At 35.0% G+C, this 23,214-nt stretch overlaps 1 protein-coding gene across 11 annotated transcripts in view; it reads right to left on the minus strand.

The window, feature by feature from the left end:
* Positions 1-23,214, minus strand: part of LOC128209176 (leucine-rich repeat-containing protein 9-like) — a 64,682-nt gene that overhangs the window by 24,238 nt on the left and 17,230 nt on the right. For all 11 annotated transcript variants that reach the window (XR_008256950.1, XR_008256951.1, XR_008256952.1 and 8 more), the window contains exons 11-31: positions 22,318-22,449; positions 21,259-21,444; positions 20,290-20,413; positions 19,647-19,773; positions 19,071-19,131; positions 18,848-18,921; positions 15,659-15,777; positions 14,733-14,881; positions 13,999-14,185; positions 13,283-13,339; positions 12,595-12,726; positions 11,762-12,028; positions 10,198-10,308; positions 8,764-9,051; positions 6,799-6,921; positions 5,582-5,757; positions 4,819-4,882; positions 3,978-4,153; positions 3,420-3,493; positions 2,091-2,308; positions 632-700 (exon numbers count right to left, since the gene is read on the minus strand). Coding sequence is in view for 8 of the 11 variants with exons in the window: in XM_052913095.1 (XP_052769055.1) it covers positions 632-700; positions 2,091-2,308; positions 3,420-3,493; positions 3,978-4,153; positions 4,819-4,882; positions 5,582-5,757; positions 6,799-6,921; positions 8,764-9,051; positions 10,198-10,308; positions 11,762-12,028; positions 12,595-12,726; positions 13,283-13,339; positions 13,999-14,185; positions 14,733-14,881; positions 15,659-15,777; positions 18,848-18,921; positions 19,071-19,131; positions 19,647-19,773; positions 20,290-20,413; positions 21,259-21,444; positions 22,318-22,449 (2,914 nt within the window). In the remaining 3 variants the exon portion in view is untranslated. The remainder of the gene's footprint in view (positions 1-631; positions 701-2,090; positions 2,309-3,419; positions 3,494-3,977; positions 4,154-4,818; positions 4,883-5,581; positions 5,758-6,798; positions 6,922-8,763; positions 9,052-10,197; positions 10,309-11,761; positions 12,029-12,594; positions 12,727-13,282; positions 13,340-13,998; positions 14,186-14,732; positions 14,882-15,658; positions 15,778-18,847; positions 18,922-19,070; positions 19,132-19,646; positions 19,774-20,289; positions 20,414-21,258; positions 21,445-22,317; positions 22,450-23,214) is intronic.

Raw genomic sequence — 23,214 nt, forward strand, 5'->3', positions numbered from 1 at the left:
GATATAAGACTGCTTACAAAGAGCAGATAGCAATTTTCTTATTTACGTTCGAAAAATAATGTTTTATGGCTAAAAGCATTATTAACGCTTTAAGAGAAAGTTTTTTTGGCAAACTTTTTTTTTTTAAAAAACCTGCGATCTGAATTTGTCAGCAGTCTTATATCACTGGTTTCCAGACATTAACGATAAAATTGACTGATTTTACAACAAAAAAAGAAAGAAAAAAAGTTGTCAAAACAGTCAATCTGTGAGAGTGCAGCTTTAAACAATCTTGAGATGTGGAAAAGGTTTTAACTTTCTGCACTATGCTACAACACCAAGGTTAGCACAATATCCAGACTTTCATTTCTTACAAAGCAGATGAGCTTGAAACGGCAATGTGTTATAAGCAATTATTTAAAATGTTAACTTGATGAAGCTTCCTATTATTTCATGTTTTTTTATAACAGAACATAAAATTTAAAAAGTCAACAAAATTAATATTTGTATACCTCTGTGAAAACTTATAAACAAAATTTTGAATACAATGGTGTTCAAAACATTCATATATTGGTGAAGCTTACAGTTGCAAACAAGGTAATGTATATATAAGAAATCTGGAAAACGAAAAACATGGTGGAATGTAACCTACCGGGTTATTAACGACGGATATCTCAATGAGGCTTTGTAGACCATCAAGGTTTTCTAACTCTCCGACTTCCTGAAACAACATGGTATCATACAGCATATATTTACACCTCAACTTCCATTCCTTAAATGAACTGCCTCTCGGCAATTGCGGTTATCAATCTATGAACGCAACATCTTCGGATATGTTCGGATCGCATAACAATATACATGAAAATGATTGATCTTGTTATTGTTTGTATGGTGTCAGCAGGTCCTGTAAAGTATAAATCAACATTTTAGAAGGTGTTAATTTATTATATTTTACATGTATTATTGCCATAAGTGTTTCAATTTTACGTTTAAAAGTGATTTGAAGTTGTTGATCTTTTCCCAATTGCGTTCATACCCCGATAATGACATCAACCCTGCAATTCATTCCTTAATTATATGCAGCTATTACATGGTAATTTAGGTAACAGTCAAAACTATTGTCCCAGGTGGAGGCGATCACATCGGAACTGTTGCCCGAGGCTGCTGAGAGTAACAGTTCAGAATATTATCCCCGACACCAAGGGACAACAGTTTTGACTGTTTACCCCAAAAACATGGAATAACTTGAGGGGTGAAAGCGAAAAGGTTCTAAGTGACATTATATAAAGAAGCAGATAGAACCTTTTCACTTTCACCCCTCGAATTTACTGTTTAATAACTCAATCGAAGCAAAATAGGAAATAACTGTAATAATGTAAGGTTCAGGTGTAGGCGGAAGTGCGTAAATAGTACGTTGATGTACTTGGTAATATGCAAATTGGCATAACCCCCATGACCAGTTCTCCATGTGGAGGTTCAGGGCCTATGTAAATTAGACCAGTCAACCCCTTCAGGGTTGAGCTTGCATTTCTCTGAAGAGATCTGTTGCGTCTTTGGCTTGCACTTTACAATATTACCTGATCAAAAATTTATTTAAACTATGTGTTAAAAAAACAAAAAAAATTAATGATCTGCCGTCTAAAAATGAAATTTGGAAATTTTCATGACGTCACAGCATGACTGGAAAACAGCTCATACAGTTGACTAGGCAATAGTTTAATCCAAGACAAATTGACAGCTTTCATGTAAGAACACCAAAAAAATAACAAATTTGTTTTTATGTAATGAATCATGTTTAAATGACTTACTGTATGTTCTGTTGGTAAACAACTGCAAATTAGTGAAAAAGGTAAAGTACCTTTCAATTTGTGGTTTGACGTAAAAACCCTGGGCAGTCATCAAAATAAGAACTTTGAATGTACAGGCCCAATTACCTATAATATTGCTTGGAACCAAACTTGTTTATTAGCCCTTGGGCCATATAATGGAAGCATCTTGTGTCAAAATTTTACCTTTTCCTAAATGCCGTAACAGTGTTATTTCCCTGGTAGAAAGGATTATGCCTAATTTAAATTGTGCAATTAAATTATTGAAAACTTATATGGCTGTACCTGAATTCTGTTAGACCCCAGATACAGCCTCTGTAAATTCTCCAGACAGTTAAAGTTTGCCAACTCCCTCAGACGGTTCTCCTCCATATGCAGTTCCTGAAGATTCCATTGGTTGATGAATGACATCTCACACACGCTCTTGATCTTGTTGCGGTCCAATACCAGCTCACGTAAATCATGCAGATGCTCCATGCCTTCGACTTTCTGGATTTCGTTACCTGGAAAGAATGTTAATCATTATTAGAACAGTTGCACTAGGTAATAAAATAATGTAGTTCCACTGGGTAATAAACCAACCACCTATTAGATCCTCTTGCGTGAAAAGTACTTTAGCATACCTTTGAAATGCTTATTATAGTCCTGGGGCAATATTCAATAAGCATCTATGTAACTTTTTTTTAAACTTCTAAAAAATTACCTTTTTTCTAATTTGAATTTTAAAAAAACGAATAAGGTTTGTACACCACAAACATGAAAATAAGCAAGAAAATGGTCCAAACAATATATGAATATGAATAAATCTGATGAAAAAAAGGGGGTACTTAAAATAATCATTGTCAAAAATAACGAAATTCTCACTAAGTTGAAAATATTCACTAAGATGCTTATTGAATATGGCCCCTGTAGGTCTGTATTCGCAAACATGTTGAATCCGAGTTTGAGACTTACCCATAAGACTCATGTCTGTAAATCTTCATGTTATGTTCAATCATCATTTAAAGAGCAATAATGGTAAAACTGGCTATTTATGTCCAAATACAATGTTCAACAATTATTTACGCATTTTATGTCAAAACAAACTTAACTACATTAAAAAAATAATAATTTTGTCTTGGAATGGGCCAATTGATGCGTAAATGTCTGGAAACCACTGATAAAAGACTGCTGACAAAAGAGCGGATCGCTGTTTTCATAATTATGTTCGAAAATTGATGTTTTATGGCTAAAGCGTTATTAACCATTTAAGAAAAATGAATTTTTGGCAGTTTACCAAACAACTGAGAGTTCTATATGGAGCTTCCTTATATGACTGAATTGATGGTACCGATGCAAAAATGAGCTGGTTCTAAGACATTTTTTTTTTTAAAAAGGTAAAAACTGTCATTTTGTGAGAGTGCAGCTTTAAGAACTTCCATTTCTGAGTCTGAGTCTCAAACATTAGTGAATATGGGCAATGTTCCTATGGAAACATACATAAAACAAAGGTCAAGGTCAAAGTCAAGGTTTCCACTTAATCAAAAAGCAGCTGCAATATGCATACCGGTACATAAATTATTTGCAACTTTTTTACAACTTTCTTAAACTTTTTCCGGATTATGAGTTGATTACCTTGAAGGAACAGCGCTTTCAATCCAGTCAGTCGGCTCAACTGAAGAGCTCCCATATCCTTGATACCGTTATAACTGCAATAAAAAACATAGACAGTCATCGAGGTTTCCAATGGATCTGTCACAGATGCTCTAAATAAAAAAATTGTAAAATGTGCAGTAAACGATCTTATTTTCAAAAGTACCAAAAGTGTATGCCCGTTTGTTTCAGTTGATCAGAGGGCGCATGGCAATTCCTACTTTCTTCAAACTAGATTTCCACGAATCTGATGATTTGCCTGCCCAAGTGCCCATCATTTTATTCTAGTAAAGTTCATCATGACCTTGACCTAATAATCTTTACCTGAAAATTGACCTGATTTAATAGGGCTCACCTTTCAACCATTATCAATGTGCATACGAAGTTTGAAGACTCTACAACAAATCATTCAAAAGTTATTGATTGAAAATATCCCTGGTGACAACAGACAGAGTACTTTGCATGTGTCAGCCATGCCATTGTTTTGCAAGCGACACAAATAGAAAAGAAAAAAAGTCCATAAAAATTTATATTTCTTACCCAAGATGAAGCACCTCCAAGTTTTCAAGAACTGGAGCGAGGTTTGTGTCCTGGTTAAAGAGATCCGCAGCGTTCTTGAAAGACGAGGGGTTGGAAGTGAGTCCCGTCTTCGTTTTCGATGTTTGCTTCTGTTTTGGCATTACACACTCTATACGATTGTGGTTTAAGCACAGCACCTGGAAGTAAACAGTACTGCAGTTAATTTTGTAACTTAGTGTTTCAACTCATGTCGCCATAATTGGTATTGTCACAAGGATTCTGATTTAATCATTAAATAAACTCCTTTTTTATTTTTTATTATAAATTTTAATGATTTAAAGATTGAGCTTTAGAAAGCTGGTTAGCGCACTCGCTTCTCACAAAGACAACCTGGGTTTGATTCCAGGCCTGGGCGCAAGTGAGTTTGGTTAGTGGTCACTAAGCGGGACAAGACGGGGTTTTCTCTGGGTACTCTGTTTTCCCCCACAACACAAGACCACACTCTCACGCAACATAACTCAGATTAAGTTATCATAACTTTCTTCACACTCGTAAAATATATAACGTTTAAGCTATTTAATTGGTTTTATTTTACTGCCTTTGAGCAGTTGTTACATGTACACTGGCTAATAAAGAGACAATTTGCACTGGCTTATGCCATTTTAAAGGAGAAGAAATGTAAAAATAAACAATAACTATTACTTGGTATCTAGCCCGGTCATAATAATCTTACACCTGCATCCAAATAATTCAAAATACAATTGACCTGCCATAATATTTTCTCTACAGCAAACCATATTTTAACAATGCTATTTTAGAATGAATAACTTTGTGGAAAAACTCCAAAAGCAAGGTTTGTTACCCTGAGGTTTGGGAGGTTGATGAGTCCGCTGAACGAGGTGAGGTTGTTATGCTCCAGGTTCACACTGAAATCATTTAAAATGATTGTAAATGTGACAATATTAATGGTTTTATACAGCTTTTAAAAGAGATGTTGCAGACAAGTAAAGGTGCTAAGCGACATAAGTCAACATTGTATTGGGCAGTGAATAATATAAGCATTATGAATTTCATAGAAAATATTGGAAATTGTGGTTATTTGAAGTAGTATCAGGTTTCAACTACTAAATATGTAAAGTTTATTCAAATTCATAAGCATTTCATTTTTTGAAGGCAGGAGGGTACGCATTCTGGTCTCGCTGAGGGAAGAAGGGTGATTCCTAAATGGACAGGGTGCAGCACCCTTCCCATAACCCTCTAGCTAAAACCCTAATCTTTGTGTATGTACTATCATATAAAGTCTTGCATTTAACTCTGCTGATGTAGGAATACATTTGACCCTCCACTGTCCTCAGTCCAAATACCGCTGGAGGGTAAGTTTCCCTAACCTCCAAGAGTTCACCAAGATCTTGTTTCTGTGTGAGACAAAACCCATGCTGAACTCACCTCTGGAGATTTAGAAACATATCAGCTGCCCTCGGTCCACAGTCCAGATACCGCTGAAGGGTAAGTCTCTTTACCTAAATTCTAAGAACTCAAAATGACCCTCTACCCTCCAATAACTCAAGATGACCTATTTCTATGCTATATTGTCCTTGGTGAGAAAAAACCCACAGCCTACTTACCTCCGCAGATTTAGAAACACATCAGCTGCCCCTAAGTCCACTATCCGGATACCGCTGGAGGGCAAGTCCATTTCTCTAACATCCAAGAAGTTTGAATGACCTAGTTTTTCAGCCACAAAGTCTGGAGTCAACCGTCCTCCAAACATATCCTTGGCATTATTCCCCTCTGAGGTGTCCTGGGATAAACAGCACAATTTGTTAGGTGATAGAATAATGTGTAACAAATGAACACTTGAACACTTTAAAGGGACTAGACACCAGATGATACAATTGCAAGAAAAAAAGAAAATTGTCAAAAACTTACATAAACTTATGATATCATTGTGTACAAAGCATTAAATCTTACTAACTGATGTATCACATCACTTAAGACACATGTATCTTTCACAGTTTTTTTCTAGACTTCTAGAATTAAATTGTGTGTCCTTTAATCATCAACTTAAAGGCCGAGGTAATAGTATAAAAGGCAGACAGTCAGAAAAATGGCCACTGCACTTGACCTCACAGAGCTGTCTGCTAGTACAGACTGCCAGTACATTTTTTCAAATATACAAATAATTAACAAACAAAAAAAGCTAAAATTTGCAAGATGGTTCATTAAATGTATCAAGAACATATTTTGTGAATTTCAAGTCTCTCAAGTCTCTCAAACAGTTATAAATACTACCTTCAAATATTATTTTTTTATAACTGTCAAACAAATTCAAATTTCCCAGCAATGTTGATTGACAGATCTTGAAAGTTAATGACCCTCTAACAGCCATCTGAATTTCACTACCAATTCCTGTTTACTACAGGTTTATTATCATAGTATATAATGTTGTAACTGCCATATGGTGGAAAACATCCATTATCTGGGTTGATATATACTATCAAATGGCTTATTATAACACAATTCGTAGAAGTATTGGTAATGGTATACAAACTTTATTTATCTAATCTCAAATGAGAAACCAATGGATGAATTCTTATATACCACTCTATCCTGAATGATATAACACCTCAAGCCATGTGAATGTTTACAATCAAAACTGCTGACCAGAGCAGGCCACATACACCAGATTAACCACGCCTCCTCTGCCAAATAGGCTTAATTGCTGTCCGGTAGGATATTTGGGGTCAGGCACCCCGCCTTTAAACTTTATTTCCTTATAACTTGTTGATGATTTGACTAAAAATCCGTGGACAAAAATAATGAACATCAAAAATGTACTTACAATTGCCGAGCCATCAAGGGCCTTGAGTGTTCGGAGATGGTAAATGACAAACAGACGGTAGTTGTCGTTGTCCACGGCAACAGGGTTTCCAAACATGTCAAGAATCACCAGGTTCGTCAAACTCTGTAGTTGAAAGAGATCATTATGGTAATATTGGTCCGATTATTCAGAACTTTGTTAAAGTTAACAATGTTGTTAACTTTGCCGTTGTTAACTTTTAAATTGTTACTTCATAGGAAGATTAATGGATACACTCGTGATCTGGTGTATTTCAAAAGAATATTTGAGACAACTGTCTCAGTCGTACTTGTTGATATTTAGATATGTGAACACATCGTGAAATATTTCACGTTAAAAAGTTAACGACATTGTTAACTTTAACAAAGCAAAAGATTTTCCCATTACAGACCACCAACTTGAATTTAACCTGTGAGATATGCCTTATGGCAATCAATTATTTCACAACTTAAAGCTGAAACCGTCTCCGTGGCCTAGTGGATAAGCGTCCGCCTACGGAGCGGGAGGTCGTGGGTTCGATCCCTGGCCGCGTCATACCAAAAGACGTTAAAAGTTGGTACAAGTAGCTCCCTTGCCTGGCGCTTGGCATTTAAAGGGTAGTGCTTGGAAAAGTGGTGTACTCAGTACTGGTTTAACCCAGGAAAGTTGTACCCCGTGTATCGGTGCTTTACACCGAGCACGTAAAAGAACCAAGGGGTCTCTTCGAAAAAGAGCTAGGGTCTCGCACCCGGACTTCCTTGTATCCCACCACTGTCTCTTCAGCGTGCTGTCCCTTCAGCAAAAACAAAGGACCCCGTTGGAAATAAGTGCTTGCACTTTCACGGGTTATCCTTGATCGCAAGGTCTAAAGAAAAACATACAACAACATACAACAAAGCTGCACTCTCACAGACTGATAGGTTTTACTTTTCTTTAAAATATTTGTCTCAGAATCAGCTGATATTGGCATCAATGTCTTCATTTCAGTCATATAAGATAACCTACCACAGAATAGAATGTTTGGGAAAATGCCAAAAAAATCATATTTGCCAAAAAACTCATATTTCTTTAAGCGTTAGTTACGCTTTTAGCCATAAAATATCAATTTTAAAACATAAATAGAAAAAACTTCGATATGATAATTTTCCAACAGCCTAACATCAGTTTTTTCCAGATATTAACGCAAAAATTTGCTCATTTGGAGACAAAAAAATTTTTTTAAAAAATATGGTAAATCTGTGAAAGTGCAGCTTTAATAATGTCGATAACAATGCAGAATCCGGCCTTAAAGAGTTTTGTATTTTTCTACTTAACAATCCTACTTTGGGATAGAACCATACTTGCCATTGAGTACTTTTACAACAACTACAGAAACAGTTTGGTTTTAACATAACAGGCAAAATACATTAATAGATTGTAAATGTTTCAGAAAGGACGAGAATTCATTTAAAAAGGGTTGTAACATATTACATAGTGTTACTGCCTTTGAGCCGGCAGGGCTTTGAGCAGGGAGGGCGCTAGTATCTCCCTGTGGTATGATCCGGCTGGAAGCGTGACGCTGTTTGAATTGTTAAAGCTGCACTCTCCCAGATTTATCATTTATTACAACTTTTTTTATTTTTTGTCTTGGAAAGAGCAAATTTTTGCGTAAATATCTGCAAACCAATGATATAAGATTGCTGATAAAAGATCAGATTGCAGATTTTCATATTTCCTTTCGAAAATTAATGTTTTACGGCAAGAAATATGCATAAAACATCAATTTTTGAACTTAATGATAAAAACCTGAGATCTTATTTTTTGTCAGCAGTCTTATATAACTGGTTTCCATGGATTTCCCAAAAATTGGCTCGTTTCAAGACAAAAAATAAAAAAAGTTGTCAAAACGTTCAATCTGTGAGAGCAATATACACGGAGCGGGCGTTTGTTGAATTATACTACAAGGGTGAATAAAGCCCCTTATTAAACCTTCAAATGGAACACGTCTCTGATATTCGTGATCTGGTTATTGCCGATGTAGACCTCCATCAGAGGGGTGCAATTCTGAAGCCCATTCAGCGAGGTAAGCTGATTATTGTCGAGGGCAAGATAGTGTAGATGTACGAGGTTTTGGAGACTGGAGAACTCAAGCGAGGTGATGTAGTTCTGGCAGAGACTTAGGCGGCGTAGGTGTGTTAGTTTTGAGATGCCATCTAATTTACAGATACAGTTGTTTTCGATGGAGAGTTCTTCAAGTTTCTGGCAGTGGTCTAAACCCTGTAATGAAGAAATAGAAAATGTTTATCATTTAAGGAATTAATTGAGGGACTGGGGTATGAACGCAGTTGGGCTGGTTAAAGTGTGTGGAGTCCAAATGTTGCGTTCATCAGATGATTATAGCAATTGCCGAATAGCCATTAAAAAGCTGTTTAAATCTCAATCAGCTTTTATTTTACCCCCCTGGGTCTTTTAAAAGCTGATTTAAGTTCCATGTTTATTCGGTATCACTGCCACTTTATCCTTGCTTTTTTATATTAAAGTCTACAATACTTTTGCATTAGGCTGTTCAATTCTCACTTAGCAAATTAACAAACAGTTTTTTTTAACGGACTAGACACCAGATTATACAATTGCAAAAAAAACAACCAAGTAAATCCCCGGAGTAAATTTAAAAATCACGTGACTTTCGCAAGCTAAATATACACACTATAAACTTAAAAACCATTATGCGATATTTTCTAAACTCAGCTGAGACAGCGACAAAATATTAATCTAATCATGTTAAATGATGTACTATTGGTCTCATACATTTTGACAATTCAAGGGTTGTTTGGTGAAATAATGTATTTGCCGATTTTCCAGCTGGTGTCTAGCCCCTTTAAAGAGCTGAGTTCTGTACCTCAATTTTTCTCCAATGTCTTTAGTTTAATTTGATTTTGCATCGGAATACCTGGCCGTTATACATGTACATATTTGATTTAAGCTGGTTGTACAATTGTATACCATAATGGAACAGTTCTTTTAAAGATGCACTCTTACTCCCCTATAAGATGTACCACAATTAATACAATTGTTATAATTTACCAGAAAGGATAAATAATTTAATATCAAAAACAATTGTTTTCATGAAGAATACTGTGTTTAATTTGAAAGAAAGGTGCAGAAAACATGATATTTCTACCTTATAAGCAAAAGTTGATCACTAAATCTTTTTGGACCCACCAGTCATTTATTATTTGTGCATTTTCAGCTATTAAATACTCAGTTACAATCTTGTTATCAATAATTAATATTTTCCATAAATGCATTATTTAGTAAGTAATTAAAGATTTATCACTCAAAATTTATGTTTGTTATACATGTCTATGTATTGATTTTAAATACAAGTGTCACTTTAAACCATTATTATTCTGTATCACCGACCTCTATTTTAGTGATGTCATTATTGTTGAAGGACGCATATTTCAGATGTTCCAGTTTTTCCAAGTTGGACAGCTTTGTGATGTGTTGATTGTCCAGATTCAGGGAAGTAATCTGAAACAATAATAAGATTTGTACGAGTCCTATGACAAACCTTAAATATGTTTTTACAATTTAATACTTTCATCTTTTAATAGGTTATTAGCTCAAGAGTTATAGGATGGAGCTGCACCCCGCCCTTTTATTGTAGCACCCTTCTGCCCTCATGGAGACCAGCATGTACAACCTTCTGCCTTCGTAGAATTGAATGCTGTAGATACATACATGTACTCAAATATTTCCTTTGCTTTGTTTCTTATTATATGCTTATAAATACATACAAACTTAACATATATTGCAGTTGAATGCTAAAACTAGATCAATTAAACACATGTTTATCAATTGTTCTCAAATTTATATTGTATTTTAGTTCTTCACAGCCTGAAATAATGTGCATTTTCCACCCTAAGCACCCTGGAGATTGGGCCAAATTTTGACTCCAAATTTGTCAGAAAAAAGGCACTGCAGCTTAAAGAGACAAGAGGACCACTAGCAGATGTCAATGACTGTCTGAGTTATAGTTTTGGTCAGTGAAAAATCTGCATAAGTCAAGTTTTATTTAAATATCTGGAACCGTTTTTTTGTTTATGTTCATGTTAAAAGTTTCCGAACCACTATGACATAACTATCACAATTACTTGGCTTTTGTTTTGAAAAATAGACGAGCATATTCCAACCTTGAAAATATCACTAAAGTCTTCTAGCTTTAAATTTCCACAGACCAAAACTAAAATTCATAAAATATTTGGTTCATTGCCCAGTATGTGTATACCATGTGGTATATTGCGTCATAAATGCTACGTCGGAAGGCAATATTTTGCTTTGAATGAAGACTTTAAACAAAGGTATCTTTACTATTTCTTCCCCATTTTTATTGAAACATAGCGTAGTCTATGCGGCTTACTAATACCCACCTTCTATATTTAACCAGAGTTTGACTGAGAGTTAAGTTTCTTAAAACACTTAGACAAACCTTTACAAAAAGCCGCTGCCTGATAGAGCGCTGTCAAAACATTATTATGGAAACAGATTTGTCAAAGTGTTTGAAGAATTAATCACCTAATCAAACTCTGCTAATAAAATGAATGTGGGGCACTTTAATCCCCATAGACTGCCTTTTGTTTCAATTAAAATGGTGTAGAAAAAGAAAAGTTATCTTTGTTTTAAGTTTTCATTTTAAGTAAAATGTTGCTTTCCAACTTAGCATACGGTAGGACGTAATCTATCACGCTGTATACACACACTGTTGTTTACAATAACAATTTGTCCAGTCCTACACAAATTGTACAAAACTTGAGCTGGTGGGTCAGACAAGTTTGATAAAATCTGCTACAGTGTTCAGGTGGCTCTCTGCAAAAAACAATTCCAGCTGTCATCTCAAAAATGGTCATATTTTTAATAATTAAGAGTAGATAATAGCCTTTTCAGCAATCAAGGTTAAAATCAACCCCTAAATCATGACCTCTACCTTTGAATACCAGTGTGTATCATGGTCGCTCAATTTCTCTGGCTTGTGTCTGCTGGTTGTACACAGGACCTGCGCCGTTGACAGAAGACTCAGTGACCGGGGACGGGACTGATCGGTGCGGGAAAATGTGAGCAATGAAACCTGGGAAATACGAGATCCTGCGGCAATGCGCAGTGCAGCAGAAGATTCTGATTCTGTCACTGTTGCACCATTGAGAAGATTCAATAATTTTAATCTACCGATTATACGTAGCCGCAAACTGTCAGCCTGAAATTAAATGTTTACTGGAGGGTTTATGAAATCTGGTCAACATTTTTGCAAGACAAAAAAACCATTTCAGTCATATTTGACTTTTTCTTACAAACTTTTAGGTGAAAAATGTTGTTTTATTTCTTTTCCATCTCCAACAATACAGCACGCGGTATTAAACAAAAACTTATTCTGCTACTGTCATTTTCCAAATAGTTTAGTTGCAGGTGTTGAGTGCTACCTTTCGCAGACTGATGTTTATTCAAGGGTTTTACAAAATAAACCTACTTTTCAGTAACATAGTTTTTAAGGAACATACTTTATTTCCTAAAGAAATGATTTAGAATATATTCAATTACTAACTGTATCTATAATTTTTAAGAAAATGCACTAAATTATTTATGCAATTGATTTATGACATCATTTTTGATCTGGAATTTTCTGAAAATGTCCTGTTAAATCAAAATTGCTGTTTTGTTGTTTTAAACTAAAAGCAGTGCATTTAAACATTAAAATAATCAATGAAGACACCTAACAATAGAAATACGATACCAACTAAGAAAGCCAACTAAAAATCAACTCACCTTCTGCCATGGGTTATTGCGAACATCTAGTGCCGTAATGTTGGGCATGTGTTTACGGAGAATGGAGAGCTCGTCTTTCGTATGGGTCAGCTTGTTCCAGCTGATATCCAGCTGACGAAGTTTGTGTAGGCCCTTGGATAAGGATATGATAATTGTCAATTTAGTCTATAGCGATGTATTAAAGCTGCACTCTCACAGATTTACTGTTTTGACAACTGTTTTTATTTTTTGTCTTGGAATGAGCAAATTTTTGCGTAAATATCTGAAAAACAATGCTGAAAACTGATCAGATCAGAGTTTTTCATATTTATGTTTGAAAATGAATGATAAATGGCTAAAGGCTTAACTAATGCTTTATAAAAAATGCATAAAATATCAAATTTTAATCATAAATATAAAAACCTGCAATCTGATTTTTGGTCAGCAATCTTATATCACTGGTTTCCATGCATTTTTGCAAAAAATGAATCATTTTAAGACAAAAAAATATATAAAAAATGTCATAATCAATCTGTGAGTGTACAGCTTTAAAGTTCTATTGTGGGGGAAGCTAAAAGATACTGGGTGTTGTTGTCAAAACAACAACAACTTAAGCTCTCCACGATGGGAGACTTGTCACTGATATATCTTAAAATCGATGTCATAAATATCAAAAAAGGCATTTTGCAATATAAAACCCAAAACTTACCTTAAGTCCTTCTAAAGTTACGATTTTGTTGAAACTAGCATCAAGTTGTTCCAAGCCCTGGGGAAGAAAAAGAGTGAAAAACAAATCAGAAAAAAACATGCTTAATGAACTATTCAAGATCTAAGGTATCATCATATTGAAAATTGTATTCACTGTGAACACAGTCTCTTGCTTTCTCATGCCAACTTCCAACTCTTGCTGAGTTGTTTGCTTACTCTTTCTTAGTTGTTTGTTTACTTATGCTAAGTTATTTGCTAACTCATGCTTAATTGTTTGATTACTTATGCTTAGTTGTGTGTTTACTCATGCTTAATTGTTTGATTACTTATGCTTAGTTGTGTGTTTACTCTTGCTTAGTTGTTTGCTTATTCTTGCATAGTTGTTTGCTTACTCTTGCAAACTTGTTTGCTTACTCATGCTTAGTTGTTTGCTCACTCATACTTTGTTGTTTGCTTACTCATGCTTAGTTGCTTACTTTCTTGCTTACTTTTTCTTACCTACTATCTTGTTTAGTTATACTTACTTTGTAATGCTTACTTGTTTGTTTAAATATGCTTACTCTCTGGCTTACTATGTCTTACTTGCTTGCACTTTATAAGTTCTGTTTATGTATTGCAATTAAGTTCATTGAAAGATAACCACATTAATTTTTATAATTCTGTCTAAAATTGAGAAAAACAGTATACACATCATTTTAAAAAGAAAAGATGACTAACCATGTGAGCGAGCTCATCTAGCTTGGAGAGCTCATTGAAGCTGACAACCAGGCGTTTAAGGGACTTTAGGGGCTGGAGAGGCTTCAAGCGGGTCAACCCATTGCCATGGAGATTCAGGGTGGTTATATGCTCAAACTCTTTTTCCATGGTGATTTTCAACAAAAGTTCATCTGTTACTGCTACTAATCTGTAATATTAAACCTTAAAATTTTGTTTTATACAAAAACAACTGTATTTCAAGTGGGACAACCTGTTACCATAGAGATTCTGGGTAACAATATGTTCCATATTATTTATTTTTTGGGGATCTTCAACATAGGCTTCTATTAATCTGTAACGTCTTTTAGGGAGTAAATTGTACTCTTTTAAAAAGTTGATTGCCATGGTGATTAAATGTGGTGATGAATTCCAAATCTTTTTTCAAGATAATATAATCTTCAACCACAGTGAACCCAAATGCTTGACTATTTTTTCTCAGTCAAAAAAGCAGCACAACTTGATAATAAGTAAAGAGTTGGTGGCCTTGCTGTGCAAGTGTTGTCTTTCGCAACATGTGTACCAAGTTTCATTTGAATATCATTAACGGTTTTTGAGTTATGGCCAAGTTTAAAGGCCAAGGCCAAGGCATGCTACAAATGACAACAAAGGCTATAATAATACCATGACTATTTACAAAAAAACCCACATCATCACTTATATTTAGAATGGTAAAAGACCCTCAATTAAGACCTTACCTAGGTCTTTGTTTGGGCTGGGGCTCCATATTCAGGACATCGCTGTCCACTTGTTTATCCTCTTCCTGGAGGGGCAGGCTCGGGTAGTTGCTATCCTTGTTGTCCAGTAACACTTCGTTAAATTGAGCAAACGGAGATTTTGGTCTCATCTGTAATGGGTCAGGGTAATATTGAGTCTGATTGGTTAACAGAAAAAATAATCTATCACTATATTTATGGATGCAAACCATCAACTGTAATTTCCATGCAGCAGGCTATTTCATGTATTGTTGTGACTTCACTGTTTGTATTACTGCATGAGCTAGTGTTGTTCAGATTATCAATTTCAGTGGTAAATAGATTAAAAAGGTTAAAGTCGGCAACTAATGATAGCGCTTGTCATAATCGATTTTGAACAAAATTCCTAATAAAGGACTGTTTTTTCTACAATTTTGACTTTATTTTATCCCAATTTTCCTTTTTCAAAAAACTGATTCTTCAATAATCCAGTATTGGATATATTTATCTGCAATAATTATTTAATAATGAACAATAAATGCTTAAAGATGCAATCTTACCCCCAAATCAGATTATCCACAATTAATAATATTGTTTTAATATTCCAAAAAGGATGAATAAATGTCAAAAACAGTGGTTCTTATGAAGGATACTGAGTTTTATTTGAAAGAAATGTGCATAAAACACGTTATTTCTACCTTATGAGACTAGTAAATCTTTTAGCATTCAGTTAATTCACCAATCAATATTTTTGCGCTTTCTGCTATTAAATGCACAGCTACAATCTTGTTATCAGTAATTAATATTTTTCATAAATGCATCATTTATTAAGTAATTAAAGGTTCACAACATATGGTGTTTACATCATCACAGATAACTAAGCAAAGGAATAAAAAAAATAATAGATTGGCCAGAGGGTGAGACCCTACCTTGGTGACATATTCAAACTCGACAATGTACTCGGGCAGAACGAGCTCGTTATCGAAGATGTACCATTCACACTGCCGAGAGCTGCACTCACATGACGAATTGTCGAGGTTTAATTTATCTGCAAACATGGGAATAAACCTCATACTTAACTGTTAATGTAAGCAATCTGATGTTAATTGCAGATCGATTGTTCAGAACCCGTTAAGGTTTACAACGTGATTAACAACTTCGTTGTTAACTTTTAAAGGAAAATATTTGATGAGGTGTTCGCATATCTTAATATAAACAAGAACAACTGAAACATTTTTCTCAAATATTGTTAATCAACAGCAGATCACAAGTGTATCCATTAAACTTCCAAATCAGTAACAATTTAAAAGTTAACAACAATGAAGTTTACAACATGGTTAAGTTTAACAAAGTTTTGACGAATCAGTCAAATATATTTTATTCAGAAAAACTTCTTGTGACAATCTAGCTGTGGGACAGCTTTATTTGAAATGTTCACATTTTGACTCTGTTGGACTCGTCACAATCATTGAAATTAGACTTTTGGATGAACAAGCCCGAATTCATTTTCTATTCTAAGCTTGGCATCAAATTTTTGAACAAGCCCTGCTATATAAAATTCAGAATTTGAGCAAGCCCGGAAGACATTTTACCAGTGCAGGGCTTGCGGGCTTGTGTTAATTTCGACCACTTTCGACAATCAAATAAATATTATTCTCTTCTGCTGTATTCGTTTATGTCTACCATTTCTGAATGGATTCACATGAAATTTACCTCAGCCAATATTCATAAAAAATCTTAAGTAATTTCCTTACTTAGTCAGTTTCTTAAGAAAAGTATCTCATTTATAATTTGATATAATTACTTAATACTATCTGAAGTTCTTTATTTTCATTGATTTCATTGAAAATACATAATATTATTTTAAGAACACTTACACTTTTTCTTTTAATTTGATTTTGAAATTTGCAAGAAAATTTACTTAAAGCTGCACTCTCACAGATTGAACGTTTTGACACCTTTTTTTTTTTTTTTGTCTTGGAACGAGCCAATTTTTGCAAAAATTCATGGAAACCATATTAAATTTAAAAATGAATGTTTTATGCATTTTTCTTAAACCGCTAGTAACGGTTTAAGCCATAAAACATTAATTTTCGAAAGGAAATATGAAAATCTACGATCAAATTTTTTGTCAGCAATCTTATATCATTGGTTTGCAGATATTTACGCAAAAAATTCTCTTTCCAAGACAAAAAATAAAAAAAGTTGTAAAAATGGTAAATCTGTGAGAGTGCAGCTTTAAGATAAGAAATAACTTAAGACGCTCAGTCATTTCTTAACTTACGTCACTTATTTAAGTATCTTATTGGTCATATGATATAATAATCTGCACATATAGGATAAGTTGAGTTGAGTTGGGTTTTACGGCATCGCAAGACTGTATAGGTTATATGGCGCCATTCAGGCAGGAAAAAACTTGTTGGATCCACATCTCATTTACATCGAGATGATATTTTTTAAGTATTGTTGGGAAATAAAGGGCCCTAACTCCTAAATGATTAAAGCGATTTCCATGGCTATCGAACTTGATCAAGATATTATGGTCACAATCATGTATGTAAAGTTTGGTGAGGATTGGACACATACTTTTCAAGAATTAGATTGGAAACATATATTTTTGGCGAAAAAGGGCCGTAACTCCTAAATGACTAAAGCGATTTCCATGACTATCGAACTTGATCAAGATATTATGGTCACAAACATGTGTTTAAAGTTTGGTGAGGATTGGACAAACGGTTTTCAAGAATTAGATCGGAAACATATTTTTGGCAAAAAAGGGCCGTAACTCCTAAATGACTAAAGCGATTTCCATGACTATCGAACTTGATCAAGATATTATGGTCACAAACATGTGTTTAAAGTTTGGTGAGGATTGGACAAACGGTTTTCAAGAATTAGATCGGAAACAATCTTCGGGACGTACGTACGTACAGACAGACAGACAGACAGACAGACAGACGTACGTACGTACGTACGGACAAGGGAAACCCTATATGCCGCCACTTTGTGGGGGCATAAAAACTTAACAATTTCTGAAATACAATATTTTCATTGAATTTTTCAAAAATACACATATTTTTGTGTTAAAAACAATTAGACTTTTTTTAATTGATCAATTTTTTTTTAGAAATTGACTTAAGTTAGGAAATGACTTAAGATGTTTTATGAACACAGCCCCTGGTGTTACATCAAATAGTATAACTGATTCAAATCAAGCAATTCATATCTAGATTTCAATAATCACATTGCTGCTCAAACAATTCTGTTACTAATGATTTCAAGTTTTGATGTATTCAATGATCATGGCTTATACTTTACCCAATCTATAAAGTGAATTTTAAATCAACTTCAATATCTATCGCTTGTTGATCATCTCATACATTTAAGAAACCAGCTATCGCAATTAGAGATTAGATGTAAACTTTTACGTTTAACATCAAACTATTAAAGAAGCGAGTTCATTCCAGCCTAAAGTATACATACACGTACAATTTGCACTGCTTTCACTTAAAATTGTAGTTTTGAATAACGGCACAGTGACAAACAAAACTCTTTGAAGTGCTGAAAATGAACATTCAAAACAGCTGTTAGAGCTGTAAAAATTGATCATCTGAGACGCTTCAATACAAAAAAGCATTGCAATCATGGTTCATGACAAGCTTATTTTGCTACGTTTATTTGCAAGTAGAATTATTTTATTTTATGCTGTCCGGTGGTTTATAAGGATTCATCAGTGAAATAAAATTGATATTTCACTGTTTGAAACAGTGAAAATATAAAAATTGATATTTTTCACTGTTTTGAAATTTTAGCTCGCTCTCAGTTCCAAACCAAATGACAGCGTACACTGGGCTGGGGCACAATTTCAACAACATTATTTCCAAAATGATGTTACGTGCACCTTGAAATTGGTGCATTTTTTCAGTGTAAGATAGCAATATAGTTCAACTAATGAACACCAAAAGTAAATATTTCACTTGTGGCTATGCCACTCGTGAAATATATCTTTTGGTGCTCACTCGGTGAAATATATTACAATCTTACACTGTAACAAACAATTATCCTCTATGTTATTATTTGCTTTGAAGTGTTTGTATTCTTGATTATACAATACTCACTTTTATCATGGTTAACACACATTTTCCTCGGCCTGAACACAGAGTCTAACTTTGGATATGATGACTGCTGAATTCTGAAGAAAAAAAACCACACACACTTTCTATTGTACATCAGAGGAAATGGTTGGATAACGATTTTAAAATAAAGTAGTACAGAAATAAGTAAATTTTTAACAGAATTATTATTTTTTTCAGAATAAGAATTACTCAAATTAATACCTACATTTTATCATCCAGGGCTTTGGCATTTTTCCCAAGATACACCTTTGAAATCACTAACTGGCCTAAAAGAAAGAAACATGAAATAAACATTAAACCATTGGGATTTTTTATTCTTTCAAGTTCCAATATAAGGTTAATTTATCTCAGAATCTTAGGCAGAGATAAACCATGTCAATTTGATTAACTTCTTATAGGAAACAATGTTGCAGTCTTTACTCCTCACAGAGATTCAATCAATAGCAAAAGAAAAGAATTTTATCAATGGCAATTCATATCAAGAGGGGCAGAACACTTGCAAATCCTTGTCCCTGACTTTGTTGATGAGATTTTAAAGAAAAAATGTTTATCAATGGCAAACCATATTTAAAAACGCAGAACTAATGAAAAACTTTACCAATGGCGTACCATTTTTTAAGGTGCAGAACTCTTGCACCTCCTTGATTGTGTTTTTTTGGTGAGACTTTAAAGAAAATTATTTATCAATGGAGTACCATATTTAAGGGATTGAATTCCCGCCTCTCCTCGCTTGTGTTTTTATTGATGAGATTTTATAGAAAAACATTTATCAGTAGCGTACCATATTTAAAGGGGCAGAACTCTTGGACCTCCTTGCCTCTGTTTTTGTTCATGAGGTGGTTTATCCGGTGTCTGTCCGCTAAACTCAGACTGTTGCTTAACGGCACTGCACCATCTCGGCTTAAGTCCTGAAGAAGATACATATTAACACATACAGTCAAACCTGGTCGTACGGCCAACTGTTTTAAATGGCTCTACCGTTTCATTCTCAGCAGCCATGAAGCTATTTCCAGGATTCTCTCAGGATTGTTGGTTCCACATGGTAGCGAGGTTTCCTACTTAAAAAACAGTTACTTAAGTAGCTTAGTTCAACCCAACAGCAAAGTTATTTTAAAAAGCTTTACTGCATAGCTCTCCACATCACTGAAGCCGTCCTGAGGTATCCTTTTGGGCTCGCTGGTTCTACCCAGTAGAGAGGGGTCCCACTTCAAGAACAGCATGTACTTAAGTAGCTTCTTGTTGCCCAAAATCAAAGTACTTTACAAAAGGTTTACCATATCATTCTCAGCATACTTGAAGCCCTCTTCCAGGGTTCTTTTGAACTTGCTAGTTCCACATGGCAGCGATGGGTCCCACATTAAAAACAGGTACTTAAGTAGCTTTGTTTAACCCAATATCAATGTTATTTTCAATAGAAGGTTTACCGTATAGTTCTCCGCATCCATGAAGCCTTCCTCCAGTATCCTTTCAGGCTCGTTGGTCCCACCTGGTAGCGAGGGGTCCCACATCCAGAACAGGTACTCAAGTAGCTTCTTGTAACCAACATTTCTGGGAAAACAAGCAAATTCATTGAATTGATATACTAAGGAGTTTAGGAGAAATGGAAAAGACATGATAGTGTGACAGACAGATGGACGGTTTTGCAAAAAGAAAATGTCTCCCCTTGCAAAGACTTATGGGACTTGCTACGCATATTTTTATTGTCATTGTAAAGATGTGTACCAATTATCTAGTCAATATCTGAAATGTTTGTCATTTTATGGCTATGTTATGGCCAACAGTAACAAGAAAAGTCACAGACTGCTATATCCCCCGCCGAATTAAAAACAGTATCATCATTGCCTTATGACAAAGGATAACATTGAAAATTAACAAAGTGCAATAACTAAAAACATACTGCACACAGAGTTATAGTTCCTATGCATTGCACTTCTCCTCAATGAGTTCTATCTGTATATGAAATTTTAAGTTAATACCTCAAACTATTTTCAAGTTATGCTCCGGACAAAAAATAAGTATGAAATTAACTAAGGGCAATAACAAAACGAATACTGCTAGCAGAGTTATGTTACCTGTGCACTGCACTTCTACTCAACGAGATCTATTTGTACATGAAGTTTGAAGTCAATCCCTCTAAGGCTTTGCAAGTTATGTTCTGGACAAGATAGCCCCCCCCCCCCAACACACACACACACATGCCTTAATCATTCGAGCTACAGAAATGCATAATATACATGCCTATCACTACTATGTCCCCTTTACTATTCTGTGGGGGGGGGGGGGGGGGGGGGGGGAAACCATGCATGATGCCAATGGCAACAACCTGACATCAAAGCTAAGACAATACCTGGACTATATTTCTTTGAGAAAACGAATAAGCTAAAAAGTAGTACCTATTTGAGATGAAGTATTCCCCTTCTGGGTTGTCCACAATTGATACAAGTTTATTATCAAAGCGTGACCGCAGTGTTCGATTATGTAGGCGGATGATACGCCGCACCTTGATTGCCACAATGCCATGTTCACGATAGTCCGCTGCACAAAACCGTGACAACACCAGGTCATGGCAGGATGTGAACCTGGTAAAAACAAAAAAGGCTTCAAAAATATAAAAAGTTTAAGAGCGCCGCGGAGCCAACACCAAGATGTGTCTGTTGTTTTTTTTGCAGTGGCAAATAAGCATTAAGCATGATTGTTGATGCAAGAGTTACAGGTCCTGCTTCACCCGTGCCCATTGTCATTTAAAACGTTAGTACCAAGTTTCATTTGAATATTTTGGACGCTTTTTCAGTTATGGCAAAAGATTTTTAACGAAGACTTAGCCATAGTTGCTGACACCAAGTTTTTGACAATAGCTTTTTTTCTTGGAAAACAGGTGTGTTAAAAACGAATGTCAGTCAAGTGTCTTCAATTCATCCTTATTCTTTATTTCATACTTGTTCAAGCATTTTGTTCAATTCTTAAAATCAGATAAGTGATAAGTGTATGTAAGTTTTGCTTGTGTATATTGTGAAAGGTCAGGAGAAACTGCCCAATCGGGACTATGACAACTTTATGGGGCATTCATTATACTATTTTAATGATTACCCTTTAAATCATATAAAAAAAACAGGCAGGTGAATTAACACCAACCCATTTCATTTCCATAAATGAATTTGGCAACTGCAAATACAGTCATTTAATTAAGAATTTTGGATGAACAAGCCTGAATTTCTCTACTCATGCTTGCCATTACAATCTTTTTACAAGCCCTGCTATATAAAGTCCAGAATTTTAGCAAGCCCGAAGAGTTTTTTGCCAGTGCAGGGCTTGCAGGCTTGAGCTAATTTTGACCACTGCAAACATAAATTTCTCAGGTGGAAGATGCTGCCAGTGAGCTTTTTTCTGAGAGGTAAACATGTTTAATGTTAGTCATTTGCTAAGCCATAGAAGACAATGTAACCAGTACCTACCACAAGTCAGAGGGTGAGCCCTCTTCAAACCTCACATTTCCCCCTGATTCTAACTCCACAACCATCCTGTTGACTAGAGTATGGGCCGAGTCACGAAACCGAGTCACCGTCTCAGCGTAAAATGCCTCTATCCTGGAAGTTAATTAACAAGTTAAAATTTAGGCTTGTATATATCCTCTTTAGTCTAACTCCCAGACAATTCTGTTGACTAGAGTATGTGCTGAGTCGCGAAACCGAGTCACTGTCTCAGCCTTAAAAGCCTCTATCATGGAAGTTAATTAATAAGTTAAAAGTAAGGCTTGTTTGTATATGTGTATTTTCACTGGAGTCTAACTCCTTGACAATTCTGTTGACTAGAGTATGTGCTGAGTCGCGAAACCGAGTCACTGTCTCAGCCTTAAAAGCCTCTATCATGGAAGTTAATTAACAAGTTAAAAGTAAGGCTTGTTTGTATATGTGTATATTCACTGGAGTCTAACTCCTTGACAATTCTGTTGACAAGATTATGGGCCGAGTTGCTAAATGCAGTCACCGTCTTAGCATAAAATGCCTCTATTTTGGAAGTTAATTAACAAGTTTTATATATATGTATATTTCCTCTAGGATCTAGCTCCTCCACAATACTATTGACTCTAAGGGTATTGGCCGAGTCATGAAACCAAGTCACTGTCTTCACATAAAGTGACTCTAACCTGCAAAGGAATGCAGTCTGTGTAATTAAAAGAAGAGTAATTAAACAGCTAAATGTTTCAGGCAAGTATAATGCTGTGATGGTGAAATTGTTAAAAAAAACAACTTTTTAACATTTTTATCCATCGGCTATCGATCATGTGAAACAGTTTGGATCGTTTTAAATAATTATTAAATCCAAGTACTTTTATGTGATAAATAACAATT

Source organism: Mya arenaria, chromosome 11 (assembly GCF_026914265.1).
Source record: "Mya arenaria isolate MELC-2E11 chromosome 11, ASM2691426v1".
Lineage (NCBI taxonomy): Eukaryota > Metazoa > Mollusca > Bivalvia > Myida > Myidae > Mya > Mya arenaria.